The 14,642-nt window shown below is 47.7% G+C and overlaps 1 protein-coding gene across 1 annotated transcript in view; it reads left to right on the plus strand.

Moving 5' to 3' along the window:
* Positions 1-14,642, plus strand: part of SPTBN4 (spectrin beta, non-erythrocytic 4) — a 114,870-nt gene that overhangs the window by 10,278 nt on the left and 89,950 nt on the right. The window contains 1 exon segment of the mRNA XM_017887463.1: positions 12,990-13,141. Coding sequence (XP_017742952.1) covers positions 12,990-13,141 — 152 coding nt within the window.

Here is a 14,642-nt window from a genome sequence, read left to right on the forward strand (position 1 = left end):
AAAAAAAAAAAAAAAAAAAAAAAAAAAAAAAAAACAGAATATACAACGGGGTGTGGGGACTCATGCCTGTAATCCAAGTGCGTTGGGACACCAAGGCACGATGATCACTTGAGACCAGGAGTTCAAGACCAGTCTGGGCAACATAGAGAGACCCCATATCTAAAAAAAATAAAAAAAAAAAAAAATTTTAAAATTATCTAGGCGGGCCTAAGTGCAGTGGCTCACGCCTGTAATCCCAGAACTTTAGGAGGCTGAGGTGGGTGGATCATGAGGTCAGGAGATCGAGACCATCCTGGCTAACACGGTGAAACCCTGTCTCTATTAAAAATACAAAAAATTAGCCGGGTGTGGTGGTGGGTGCTTGTAGTCCCAGCTACACGGGAGGCTAAGGCAAGAGAATGGCATGAACCTGAGAGGTGGAGCTTGCAGTGAGCAGAGATCAAGCCACCGCACTCCAGCCCAGGTGGGAGAGGGAGACTCCGTCTCAAAAAAAAAAAAAATTAGCTGGGTGTGGTGGCATGAGCCTGTAGTCCTAGCTACCCAAAAGACTGAGGTGAGAAGATTGCTTGAGCCCAGGAGTTCCAGGCTGCAGTGACCTAAGAAGGTGCCACTGCCCTCCAGCCTGGGCAACAGAATGAGATACCATCTTTAAAAAACAAACAGAATGTGACATATGACAGACCCAGAAAAGCATCCTCATGCCACCTCCCTATCACTATAGTCCAAGGGCATACTCTTTTAACTTCTAACAGCTCAGCTTCATTTTGCTGGTGTTTTAACTTTATGTAAATCAAATAATGCATTGTGTGCTGTTTTGTGTCTGGCTTTATTCACTCAACATTATGCCTGTGGGAGATGCATCCATGTCTCCCTGTGATTGTGGGTTGGTCCTTCTCCTTGCTGTATAGTGTGCCACGGTGTGAATGTACCACAGTTTGTTTATGGATTCACCTGTCCATGAGCATTTGGATTGCTGCTAGTTTGGGGCTACTATAAATGGTGGTGTTGGGCCAGACATGGTGGCTCACGCCTGTAATCCTAGCACTTTGGGGGGCCAAGGCGGGCGGATGACTTGAGGCCAGGAGTTCAAGACCATCCTGAGCAATACAGTGAGAACCTATCTCTACTAAAAATACAAAAAAATGTGCTGGGTATGGTGGTGCATGCCTGTAATCCCAGCGACTCAAGACGCTGAGGCAGGAGAAGTGCTTTGACCCAGGAGGCGGAGGTTGCAGGGAGCCAAGATAGTGCCACTGGACTCTAGCCTGGATGACAGAGTGAGACTCTGTCTTAAATAAATAAATACATAAAATAAATGGTGGTGTTCTCAAGTTTCTAGTACCCATTTTTGGTGGGCATAAGCGCTTGTTTCTGGTGGTTTACACCCACCCAAGAGTGAAGATGTCCAATCACAGAGTAAGGGTATGTATTTTATTTTATATGTATATGTATTTGTTGTTGTTAATTGAGACGAAGTCTCGCTATGTTGCTCAGGCTGGTCTCCAACTCCTGGGCTCAAGCAGTCCTCCTGCCTTGGCCGCCCAAAGTGTTTGGATTATAGGCGTGAGCCATGCGCCCCGCCAAGTGACTGTATATCTAACTTTAGTAGAGACTGCCAGTTTGTATCATTTTATATTCCCACTATCAGTGTACCAGAGATTCAGTTGCTGTGCACCCCACCCTTGTGATGGTCGGTCTTTTTTTTCTTTTCTTTTCTTTTTTTTTTTTTTTGAGACAGAGTCTCACTCTGTCACCCAGGCTGGAGTGTAGTGGTGCGATCTTGGCTCACTGCAAGCTCCGCCTCCTGAGTTCAAGCAATTCTCCTGTCTCAGCCTCCCATGTAGCTGGGATTACAGGCACACACCACCACACCCAGCTAATTTTTGTATGTTTAGTAGAGACGGGGTTTCGCCATGTCGGCCAGGCTGGTCTCGAACTCCTGACCTCAGGTGATCCGCCTGCCTCGGCCTCCCAAAGTGCTGGGATTACAGGCATGAGCCACCATGCCTGGCTGATGGCCAGTCTTTTTAGTTTTAGCCATTCTAGTGGCTGTGCATTCTGCTGTGGTTTTACTTAGCATTTTCCTGATGACTAAGAACAACGAAGAAGGTGAAGCATATTTTCATACATTTATTGGCCATTCAGATATCCTTTTGCGAGATGCCCATTCAGATATCCTTTTGCGAGATGCCCATTCAGGTCTTTTTTTCTTTCTTTTGAGATGGAGTCTTGCTCTGTTGCCCAGGCTGGAGTGCCACGGCATGATCTTGGCTCACTGCAACCTCCACCTTCCGGGTTCAAGTGTTTCTCCTGCCTCAGCCTCCTGAGTAGCTGGGATTACAGGTGTGCGCTACCACACCAGGCTAATTTTCGTATTTTCAGTAGAGACAGGGTTTCACCATGTTGGTCAGTCTGGTCTCAAACCTCCCAAAGTGCTGGGATTACAGGCATGAGCCACCGAGCCTGGCCCCATTCAAATCTTTTGCCCATTTTCTTATTAATTTGTCTGCCTCTTTCTGATGTGTTTGGAGGAATGCAAGTACGTAAGCAGATGTATGTGTTGTCAATGTTTTCACCCACTCTGTGGCTTATCTTTTCACTGGCTTAACAGGGTCTTTGATAAACAGATTTTTTTTCTTTCTTTTTTTTTTTTTTTTTTTTTTTGAGACAGGATCTCACTCTGTTTCCCAGGCTAGAGTGCAGTGGCTCAGTTTCTGCTCACTGCAGCCTCAACCCTCAACCTAACCTCCCAGGCTTAAGAGATCCTCCCACCTCAGTCCCCTGAGTAGCTGGGATTACAGGTACGGGCCACCATGCCTGGCTAATTTTTGCATTTTTAGTAGAGACGGGGTTTCACCATCTTGCCCAGAATTGTCTGAAACTCTTGACTTCAAGTGATCAGCCCGCCTCGGCCTCCCAAAGTGCTGGGATTAGAAGTGTGTGCGACAGTGCCCAGCCTGATGAACAAGATATCTTAATTTGAATGTAGTATAATTTAATAATTATTTAGCAATCATTTCCTGTATGGCTAACATTATTTGTGTCTTGTTTAAGAAATCTTTGTCTATTCCAAGGCTATGGAAATAGTCCTTGATGTTTTCTTCTGAAAACCTAATTTTTCTTTTCTTTTATTTTTTTTGAGACGGAGTCTCGCTTTGTCACCCTGGCTAGAGTGAGGTGGCATGATCTCGGCTCACTGCAACCTCCACCTTCCGGGTTCAAGCGATTTTCCTGCTTCAGCCTCCCCAGTAGCTGGGACTACAGGCGCATGCCACCATGCTCGGCTAATTGTTGTATTTTTAGTAGAGACAGGGTTTTGCCGTGTTGGCCAGGCTCATCTTAAACTCCTGATCTCAAGTGATTCTGCCACCTCAGCCTCCCAAAGTGCTGGAATTACAGGCGTGAGCCACTGCACCTGGCCTAAAAGCCTTATTTTAGTCCTTTCACATTTGGATTTGTAAGCGGAATGAAATTTATTTGTATATATTATTGTGTACAGTGCAGGTCAGTTTGTTTTCGTCCCCCATATGGATATCAGTTGACTCAGGTCCATTTATTTATCCTTTCCCTACTGAACTGCAATGTTGCTTTGTCATAAATCTGAGAGCCACTTATCTATGGGTTTCTGCATGCAGGTATTGCTATAACTGATACAAGTTTTATCATGTTCCAGATTGCATTCTTTGCTTTTTTTCTTTTTTTTTTGAGACAGAGTCTCGCTGTGTCTCCCAGGCTGGCATGCAGCGGCACAATCTCGGCTCACTGCAACCTCCGCCTCCTGGGTTCAAGTGATTCTCCTGCCTCAGACTCCGGAGTATCTGGGATTACAGGCGCACACCACCATACCTGGCTAATTTTTGTATTTTTAGTAGAGACGGGGTTTCACCATGTTGGCCAGGCTGGTCTCGAACTTCTGACCTCAGGTGATCCATCTGCCTCGGCCTCCCAAATTGCTGGGATTATGGCTGTGAGCCACCACGCCTGGCCACATTATTATTATTTTTTTTTTCAGAACTCTGCCGTAAGACTCATCCATGTGTCTCTGAGTGCATTTGTTTATTTATTGATTTTTAAGACAGGGTCTTGCTTTGTCACCCAGGCTGGAGTGCAGTGGTGTGATCTCGGCTCACTGCAACCTCTAACTCCTGGCCTCAAGCGATCCTCCCACGTCATCCTCTCCAGTACTACAGGTACTGCAGAACTGCAGGTGCACTCCACCATGCCTGGATAATTTCTATATTTTTGTAGATAGAGACAAAACCCAGGTTCTCCCCTGGGTTCGAATTCTTGGGCTCAAGCAATCCTTCCACCTTGGCCTCCCAACGTGCTGAGATTACAGGACCATAATGAACCAGTGCACCTGGCCAAATTAAAGTCTTATCCTAAGGAAATGTGTTTCACTTGTGATTGTTATTGGAGAATAAGTTATTGGAGAAGAATGTATAAATGGTAAAAAGCTGGGCGTAATAGTACTTGCCTATAGTCCTAGCTACTTGGGAGGCTAAGGGTGGGAGGATCATTTGAGCCCAGGAGTTTGAGACCAGCCTGGACAACATAACAAGACCCCATCTCTCCAAAAGTAAAAATGAAAAACATAGCCAGCTGTGGTGGTGCACGCCTGTAGTCCCCTCAGGAGGCTGAGTTGGGAGTGTCCCTTGAGCCTAGGAGGTCAAGGCTGCAGTAAGCCATGATCATGCCTCTGAACTACCGCCTGAGTGACAGAGTGGGACTGTCTCAAAAAATAAATAAATAAATAAAATAAATAAATAAATAAATAAAAGAACTCAATATAAGCACAATAGCAGACAGAGGAAACTTGTCATTTGGCCTGGAGTATTTTCGTTTGTTTGTTTGTTTGTTTTGAGACAGGTTCTCCTTCTCTTGCCCAGGCTAGAATGCAGTGGTGCGATCATGGCTCACTGCAGCCCCGAACTCCCAGGCTCAAGCGATCCTCCCACCTCAGCCTTCTGAGCAACTGGCACCACAGGTGCACACTCACCATGCCTAGCTATTACTTTTTTTTTTTTTTTAAGAGATGGGAGCCTCACTATATTGCCCAGTCTGGTCTCAAACTCCTGGGCTCAAGTGATCCTTCCACCTTGGCCTTCCAAAGTGTTTAGATTACAGGTGTGAGTCACCTCGCCCAACCTGGCCAGGAGTCTTGAAACCCCAAAGGTATCTGTGTCAGTTACGGTCCTGGCAGGAAGTAGATGGCATCCCACAAAGGGGTAAAGTTGGGGCAAGTTTAATGAAGGGACTATTGACATAGGGGTGGGCAGGATTGAGGGAACCTACAAGGGCAGCGGGGACCCGCAGCGTGCAGAGAAGGGAGCAGTGAGAGAGGAGAGAGACGTCACCAGCAGGAGCTGGGGATGTACGGAAAGAAACCAGGCACTGCCAGGAGCAAGTCAGGCAGGGAGGGAGGGAGCAGGAAGGAACAAAGCCCTTGACTCCTCTGATCTCCTGCTGGCCAAACCCAGTTGGAAGTCTGAGGGGCTCTGAGGGTTGGGGAGTCCATTCATACAGTCCACACTGGCCAGCCTCCCTGGACCCACCACAGCACGGGGAAGAGGAGTGGAGGGTGGCACCAGAGGGGGAAACAGAAGACCCCTACACAGTAAACACACCAACATGGTCAACATTCAACGTCATCTCAGGTCAGCGCAACACTCTGAGATTTTTTTTTTTTTGAGAGTCTTGCTGTCACCTAGGTTGGAGTGCAATGGCGCAATCTCGGCTCACTGCAGCCTCCACCTCCCAGGCTCAAGTGATTCTCCTGTCTCAGCCTCGAGTAGCCAGGATTACAGGCACGCATCACCACGCATGGCTAATTTTTGTATTTTTTGGTAGAGAGAGGATTTCATCATGTTGGCCAGCTGGTCTCAAACTCCTGACCTCAAGTGATCCGCCCACCTAGGCCTCCCAAAGTGCTGGGATTACAGGCATGAGCCACCATGCCCAGCCCCATGACAATGCTTTTTGTTTTGTGATTTCATTTTGATGATACCCAAAGAAAGTGAATAGAAACTGATCCTGGGCTGGGTGCAGTGGCTCACACCTGTAAGCCCAGCACTTTGGGAGGCTGAGGCAGGAGGATTGCTTGAGCCCAGGAGTTTGAGACCAGCCTGGGCAACATGGCAAGATCCTGTCTCTATAAAAAATACAAAAATTAGTCAAGTGTGGTGACGTGCGCCTGTAGTCCCAGCTACTGGGGAGGCTGAGGTGGGAGGATTACCTAACCCAGGGAGGTTGAGGCTTCACTGAGCCATGATCATGCCACTGCTCTCCAGAGCCTGGGTGACAGAGTGAGGCATAGAAAGAAAGAACGAAATTGAGAAAGAATGAAAGAATGAACAAAAGAAAGAAAGAGAGAAAGAGAAAGGGAGAAAGTTAGAAAGAGAGAGAAAAAGAGAGAAAGAGAGGGAGGGAGGGAAGGAAGGAAGAAAGGAAGGAGAAAGAAAGAGAGAGAGAGAAAGAAAGAAAAGAAAAGAAAAGAAAAGAAAAGGAAGGAAGGAAGGAAGGAAGGAAGGAAGGAAGGAAGGAAGGGCCGGGCACGGTGGCTCAAGCCTGTAATCCCAGCACTTATGGGAGGCGAGGACGGTGGATCATGAGGTCAGGAGATCGAGACCATCCTGGCTAATACGGTGAAACCCCCGTCTCTAACTAAAAAAATACAAAAACAGCGGGCGAGGTGGTGGGCGGCCCTGTAGGTCCCAGCTACTCTGCGTGCTGAGCAGTTGAGAATGGCGGAACCCGGGAGGCGGAGCTTGCAGTGAAGCTGAGTTGGGCGCTGCACTCCAGCCTGGCGGCCAGAGCGAGACTCCGTCTCAAAAAAAACAAAACAAAGAAGAAAGAAAAAAGAAATGATCCTGGCACCATCTTAATGGCAACTTCACAAAGGATATACCCCTGTGTGTGTGTGTGTGTGTGTATGTGTGTGTGTGTTATATACTATATATTATATATATATTAATTATTTTTTGAAACAGGGTTTCACTCTGTTGCCCAGGTGACGTGTAGTGTTGCAACAATGGCTCACTGAAGGTCTCAGCCTCCTGGGCAAGGCATTCTGCATTCAGCCTCCGAGTCTCTAGGATACGGAACTATAGGCACCAGCCACCATGCCTGCTAAGTTTTAATTAATTAATTATTTTTTTTTTTTTTTTTTTTTTTTTTTTTTTTTTTGATGACGGGAGTCCGTGATCTCAGCTCACTGCAACCTCCGCCTCCCAAGTTCAAGCCATTCTCCTGCCTCAGCCTCCCAAGTAGCTGGGACTACAGGCGCCCGCCTCGTCGCCCGGCTAGTTTTTTGTATTTTTTAGTAGAGACAGGGTTTCACCGTATTAGCCAGGATGGTCTCGATCTCCTGACCTCGTGATCCGCCCGTCTCGGCCTCCCAAAGTGCTGGGATTACAGGCTTGAGCCACCGCGCCCGGCCAATTTTTTTTTTTTGAGACAAAGTTTTACTCTTGTTTCCCGGGCTGGAATACAATGCGTGATCTCAGCTCACTGCGACCTCCGCCACCCAGGTGCAAGTAATTCACCTGCCTCAGCCTCCTGAGTAGCTGGGATTACAGGCGCCTGCCACCACGCCTGGCTAATTTTTATGTTTTTAGTAGAGACGGGGTTTTACCATGTTAGCCAGGCTGGTCTCGAACTCCTGACCTCAGGTGATCCACCCACCTTGGCTTCCTGAAGTGCTCTGATTACAGGCGTGAGCCACCACACCTGGCCTGATTTTTAATTTTTTACATAAATGGGGTCTTGCTTATGTTGCTGAGGCTGGTGTGAAACTCCTGGCCTCAAGCAATCCTCCTGCCTTGGCCTCCCAAAGTGCTGGGATTATGGGCATGAGCCACCATGCCTGGCCTGATTTTTCTATTCCTGATTACAGTCTTGTCAGCATGGAGCAAGAGTTGAGAACTGAAATGCCCACCAAGACCAGATGGGCTGCATATGCTGAGAGAACTGGGACCTCCTGTAAGAGGGCAGCACCCACACAGCCCCCGCAATGGCAGCCTGGCAGGAATGGAGGTCCAGGGTTGCCCTATCGTGTGATATTTCATGAGAAGCCAAAAATCTAAATTTTTTAAAGACAAAATCTTCCTATTTTAAAATGTTGGCAACCGATTTACATTTTTATAAAACGCAGTAGGGGTGCAACCAAATATATCTCCGAGGCTGGGCACAATGGCCCATGCCTGTATCCCAGCACTTTGGGAGGCTGAGGTGGGCAGATCACCTGAGGTCAGGAGTTAGAGACCAACCTGACCAACATGGAGAAACCCTGTCTCTACTAAATATACAAAATTAGCTGGGCGTAGTGGCACATGCCTGTAATCCCAGCTACTCAGAGGCTGAGGGAGGATAATTGCTTGAACCTGGGAGGTGGAGGTTGCAGTGAGCCAAGATTACACCACTGCACTCCAGCCTGGAAGACAGAGGGAGACTCCATCTCAAAAAAAATTTATATATATATATGTGTGTATGTGTATATATATATGTGTGTATGTATATATACACACACACACAGACACACACACACATGCACACACATACATACCCACCCCTACCTCTCTCAAGTATAAGATCCCAAAATCAATGATTCCCCAGAATCCATTGAAGAAAGCCAAATCTAGTCCAAATCCTTCTTTTTGCAAATGTGAAAACTGGGGTCCAAAGAGGGGAGATGACCTTGAGAAGTCACCTGGCCAGTTATTAATAGAGACAAGGCGGAACCCAGTTGTCCTCATTCTGGTACCACCCTGGGGATGCACTAAAATTCCACTTTCGCTGTAGTACTAGCCAAAATCTGCTATTTGGTGTGGGCATCATTTGTTAGAAGGCAGAGGAATAAATACTCAATTTAGCATCTTTTCTGCCATCACTTCCTCAGGTATGATTGATGATCGTATTAACGTAGGGTACCATCTTATCTAAACAGCACAAAACCCACATTGACACAAACAAGATACTTCCTTTGCATTTACTGTTAATATTTGCATATTCATTTTCAAACTAGAGGTAAACATTCAAGGTGCAATTTAAAGTTAAAAAATACAGATAAGTAAATGTATATTTTCTACTGCTAGAGTAAAAAGCAATACTTTTTTAAAAATTTGTATTTTTAATTTTAGTAGGTACATAGTAGTTATATATATTTATGGGATAGATGCTTTTGTGTTGCAGACAATCCAATTATACTCTTTTAATTATTTTAAAATGTGCAATCAGGCCAGGTGCAGTAGCTCATACCTGTAATCCCAGCACTTTGGGAGGCGGAGGCGGGTGGATCACTTGAGTCCCAGAGTTTGAGACAAGCCTGGGCAACATGGCTAAACCCTGACTCTTCTAAAAATACAAAAATTAGCCGGGTGTGGTGGTGCATGCCTGTAGTCCCAGCTATTCACAAAGCTGAGGTGGAAGGATGGCTTGAGCCCGGGAGGCAGAGATTGCAGTGAGCCATGATCTCACACCACTGCACTCCAGCCTGGATTTGATACAGGGCAGACCCTGTATCAAAAAAAAAAAAGAGAAAGACAAGTACAATTAAATTATTATTGAATGTAATCACCCTTTTGTACTGATATCAAATGCTAGACCTTATTCATTCTTTCCATATTTTGTACCCATTAACCATCACCCCTTCCCTTCACCCCACTATTGATAATATTACCAAGGTAAATTTTATGAAAAAGGAAATTATTGAGAGATTTCAAATGGTTAAAGGGGAAATAGACTGGAAATACACATCTTTATTCCTGAATTAATAGAAAACTTAATATTAATAGGAAACAGTATTATTTAGTAATGGGATTTTAACAGTAACCGTACAGGCTAAGCGGCCAAAAATCGACTTAACAGTACAGTGGCTTAATGGAGAAGCTATTTCTCCCTCCCAGATAACCTCGAGATGAGCAACCCAGTTAGCAGGAAGACTTAGCTCAGAGAGGTCAGTGTAGATTCCTGGTTAATTTCATCTTATGTTCTGCAGACCTTGACCTTGATTTTCCAGTTTATGGGAGTCAGGGGAAGAAAGAGGAAGGCCAGGCAGCAATTTTCTTTTTCTCTTTTAAGCTTTTATTTATTTATTTTTTGAGACAGAGTCTTGCTCTGTCACCCAGGCTGGAGTGCAATGGCGTGATCGCCGCTCACTGCAACCTCCGCCTCCCGGGTTCAAGCAGTTCTGCCTCAGCCTCCCGAGTACCTGGGATTAGAGGCGCCCGCCATCACACCCAGCTAATTTTTGTTTTTCTGGTAGAGATGGGGTTTCACCATGTCAGCCAGGCTGGTCTCAAACTCCTGACCTCAGGTGATCCACCTGCCTCAGCCTCCCAAAGTGCTGGGATTACAGGCATGAGCCACCGTGCCTGGCCTAAACTTTATTATTTATTTATTTAGTTATTGGAGGCAGAGTCTCACTCTGTAGCCCAGGCTGGAGTGCAGTGTCACGATCTCAGCTCACTGCAACCTCCGCCTCCCTGGTTCAAGCGATTCTTGTGCCTCAGACTCCTGAGTAGCTGAGATTACAGGCGTGTGCCACTAAGTCCTGCTAGTTTTTTCTATTTTTAGTAGAGACAGGGTTTCGCCAAGTTGCCCAGGCTGGTCTCAAACTCCTGAGCTCAGTCTATCCACCTGCCTTGGCCTCCCAAAGTGCTAGGATTACATGTGTGAGTCACTGTGCCCGGCCTTTTAAAAACTTTAAATGATGAAATAATTACAGATTCATAGGAAGTCGCAAAGATAGTACAGATGACAAAAGGCATGTAACTGGCTGGGTATGGTGGCTTGAGCCTGTAATCTCAGCACTTTGGGAAGCCTAGGTGGGAAGACTGCTTGAGCACAGAAGGTTGAGACCAGCCTGGGCAACATTGCAAGACCCTCGTCTCCACAAAAATAAAACAAAAAAATCAGCCGGGCATAGTGGCATCTGCCTGTAACCCCAGCTACTCAGGAGGCTGAGGTGGGAGGATTGCATAAGCCTGAGAGGTTGAGGCTGCAGTGAGCCATGATTGTGGCACTGCACTCCAGCCTGGGTGACAGAGAGGGATTATGACTCCAAAAAAAAAGTAATTCTACTAAAAAATGTCCAAAAGATTTGAATAGATATTTCTCCAAAGATATACAGCTGTCTGATAAGAGCATGAAAAGATACACAATTTCACTTGTCATTAGGGAAGTGCAAAAGAAAACCACAATGAGGTACCACTTCACACTGACTAGGATGGCCATAGTAAAAAAAAAAAAAAAAAAAAAAAAAGGGAGGGGAAATGACTAAGCACAGTGGGGCTAACATCTGTAATCCCAGCACTTTGGGAGGCCAAGTTGGGTGGATTGCTTGAGCCCTGGAGTTTGAGACCAGCCTGGGCAACATAGTGAGACCCCTGTCTCTACACCAATACAAAAATTAGCCAGGCCTGATGGCATGCCTCTGTCGTCCCAGCTACTTGGGAGGCTGGGATGGGAGGATCACCTGAGGCTGGGAGGCAGAGGTTGCAATGAGCCAAGATCGCACCATTGCACTCCAACCTGGGCAATGAAGTGAGACCCCCATCTCAAGGGGAAAAAAAAGGAGGGGTTGGGAAATAGCAAGTGTTGGCAAGGATTTGGAGCCTTCACACATTGCTGGTATAGCAACTTTTTAAAAAAATTTTTTACTTTTTCTGAGACAGGGACTGGCTCTGTCACCCTTGCTGGAGTGCAGTGGCATGAGCACAGGTCACTGCAGCCTCGACCTCCTCAGCTTAAGCGATCCTCCTGCCTCAGCCACTCAAGGAGCTGGGACTACAGGGGCATGCCACCCTGCCTGGCTAATTTTTTGTATTTTTTTTGTAGAGACAGAGTCCTCACCATGTTGTACAGGCAGGTCTCAAACTCCTGAACTCCAGCAATCCACCCACCTTGGCCTCCCAAAGTGCTGGGATTACAGGCATGAGCCACCATGCCTGGCCTATGGTGCAGCTACTTTGGAAAACAGTTTGACAGTTCCTTAAGGCTGGGCACGATGGCTCATGCCTGTAATCCCAGCACTTTGGGAGGCTGAGGCCATGGCTGTATTTATCCGTGTCCCCACTGAACTGAGCTCTGTGAGGGCCCTGTCTGTATTCACAGAGTCTTTAACAGGCACAGAGTGTGTGTTTGAATATTTATTAAATGAATGAATGACTACAGCCAACTGGGGTCACAAGTGGGGAAGGCTTCCTGTACAAGTGACATCTCAGGAAAACTTCAAGGGACAGGAAGGTTGTCACCAGGTGGGTGGCAGAGGGTAGGGGAAGGCATCTCAAGTAGGAGGAGACATGGCTGCTGAGGATGGACTCTCTTTTCTTTTTTTTTTTTTGAGACGGAGTCTTGCTCTGTCGCCCAGGCTGGAGTGCAGTGGTGTGATCTCGACTCACTGCAACCTCTGTCTCCCTGGTTCAAGCAATTCTCCTGCCTCAGTCTCCCGAATGGCTGGAATTACAGGCGTGCACCACCACGCCCGGCTAAGTTTTTTTTGTATTTTTAGTAGAGACAGGGTTTCACCATATTGGCCAGGCTGGTCTTGAACCCCTGACTTTGTGATCTGCCCCTCTCGGCCTTCCAAAGTGATGGGATTACAGACGTGAGCCACCGCGCCCGGCCGACTCACTCTTTTTTTTTTGTTCGTTTTTGAGGTGCAGTCTTGCTCTGTCGCCCAGGCCTGAGTGCAGTGAGGCGATCTTGGCTCACTGCAGCCTCCACCTCCCAGGTTCAAGCAATTCTCCTGCCTCAGCCTCTCCAGTAGCTGGGATTATGGGGGCGCCCGCCACCATGTCCGGCTGCTTTTTGTATTTTTAGTAGAGACAGGGTTTCACCATGTTGGCCGGGCTGGTCTTGAACTCTTACCTCAAGTGATCCGCCTGTGAGGGGGGACTCTTGCAGGGAGCTGGGCCTGAGCAGGCTTGGCTTGCGGAGGGCTGGGGTGAAGATGGAAGCGCCTGGGAGGCTCATCAGGGCCTGTCCTCCAGATGAAAGGGAAGCCGTGCAGAAGAAAACCTTCACCAAGTGGGTGAACTCGCATCTCGCCCGCGTGGGCTGCCACATCGGGGACCTCTATGTGGACCTCCGGGACGGCTTCGTGCTCACGCGGCTCCTGGAAGTGCTCTCTGGGGAGCAGCTGGTGAGGGGGCCTGAAGGGCTGGGGCAGGGGTCCTCCCTGGGGTCTCAGGCTGGGGTTGGGCTTCTGTGGAAGGGCTGAACTGCAAGCAGGGGCCTGGCTCATGGGCGGGTGGAGCGTGCTAGAAGGGCCCTGTGGGTAAGAGGTCCCTCTACACGGGTGTGTGGGGCTGTGGCGCTGGGGCGGAGCTTGGTTGTGAGAAACCTGGAGGGGTGGCTGGAACCGAAGCTACAGTAGCCCCGCTAGCTACAGTTGCGAGGCGGGGCTTCGGTGGAAGGGGAGGCGCTCTGTTGCAAAGGGCAGGGCTATTAGATAAGGGAGGAGTTTTGTTAGAAGGGACTGGCCTGGGTTATGAGCTAGCAGGGGCATGGCTATAAAACAGTGGCAGAACTGTGTTGTGGGTTGGGGGAGTCGGTAGTGGATGAAGGTGTGGGGCTCTAGGCTAAGGGGCAGTGTTCCTTAGTAGGGTGACACCTAGGTCCTGGGTGTCTAGGGACGCAGACGGTGTCCTGGGATGTGGCTTGTTGTATTAGTTGGGGCTGTGTCTCTGGGCTTGAATGGGGTTTCATCTAAAAGCATGGAATTCTGGAGCCTTCAGGGACTTGTGAGGGGCATGGCGATAGAATAGGAACAAACAGCCAGGTGTGGTGGCTCATGCCTGTAATCCTAGCACTTTGAGGGGCCAAGGCGGGAGGAACACTTGAGCCCAGGAGTTTCAGACCAGCCTGGACAACATAATGAGACCCCCGTCTCTACGGTTTCTTTCTTTCTCTTTCTTTCTTTCTTTCTTTCTTTCTTTCTTTCTTTCTTTCTTTCTTTCTTTCTTTCTTTCTTTCTTTCTTTCTTCTTTCTTTCCTTCCTTCCTTCCTTCCTTCCTTCCTTCCTTCCTTCCTTCCTTCCTTCCTTCTTTTTTGTTTTGTTTTGTTTTGTTTTTAAATTAGCCAGGCGTGGTAGCGTGAGCCTGTAGTCCCAAGTACCCAAGAGATTGAGGTGAGAGGATTGCTTGAGCCTGGGAGGTCGGTAGGCTGCCGTGGGCCATGATTGCACCATAGCTCTCCACTCTGGGCGAGAAGGCGAGACTCTGTTTCTCTCTCTTTTTTCTTAATTGTTTTTTTTTTTTTTTTTAATGGATACGAGGTCTCACTATGCTTCCCAGGCTGGTCTAGAACTCCTGGACTCATGCGATCCTCCAGTCTTGGCCTCCCAAAGTGCTGGGATTTCAGGCGTGAGCCACCGCACCTGGCACAGACCCTCTCTCATAAATAAATAAATAAATAAATATCCAAGCGCTGTGGCGAGACCCCGTCTCTACAAAAAGAATTTTAAAAACTCAAAGAGCATTAGCCGGGCATAGTGGCGGGCACCTGTAGTCCCACTTACTCAGGAGGCTGAGGCAGGAGAATCCCTTGAACCCAGGAGGCGGAGGTTGCAGTAAGCCAAGATCGCACGACTGCACTCCAGCCTGGGCGACAGAGCGAGACTCCGTCTCAAAAACAACAACAAC

The sequence above is a fragment of the Rhinopithecus bieti genome, unplaced genomic scaffold (genome assembly GCF_001698545.2).
Source record: "Rhinopithecus bieti isolate Rb0 unplaced genomic scaffold, ASM169854v2 scaffold_15776, whole genome shotgun sequence".
In the NCBI taxonomy this organism is placed as follows: domain Eukaryota; kingdom Metazoa; phylum Chordata; class Mammalia; order Primates; family Cercopithecidae; genus Rhinopithecus; species Rhinopithecus bieti.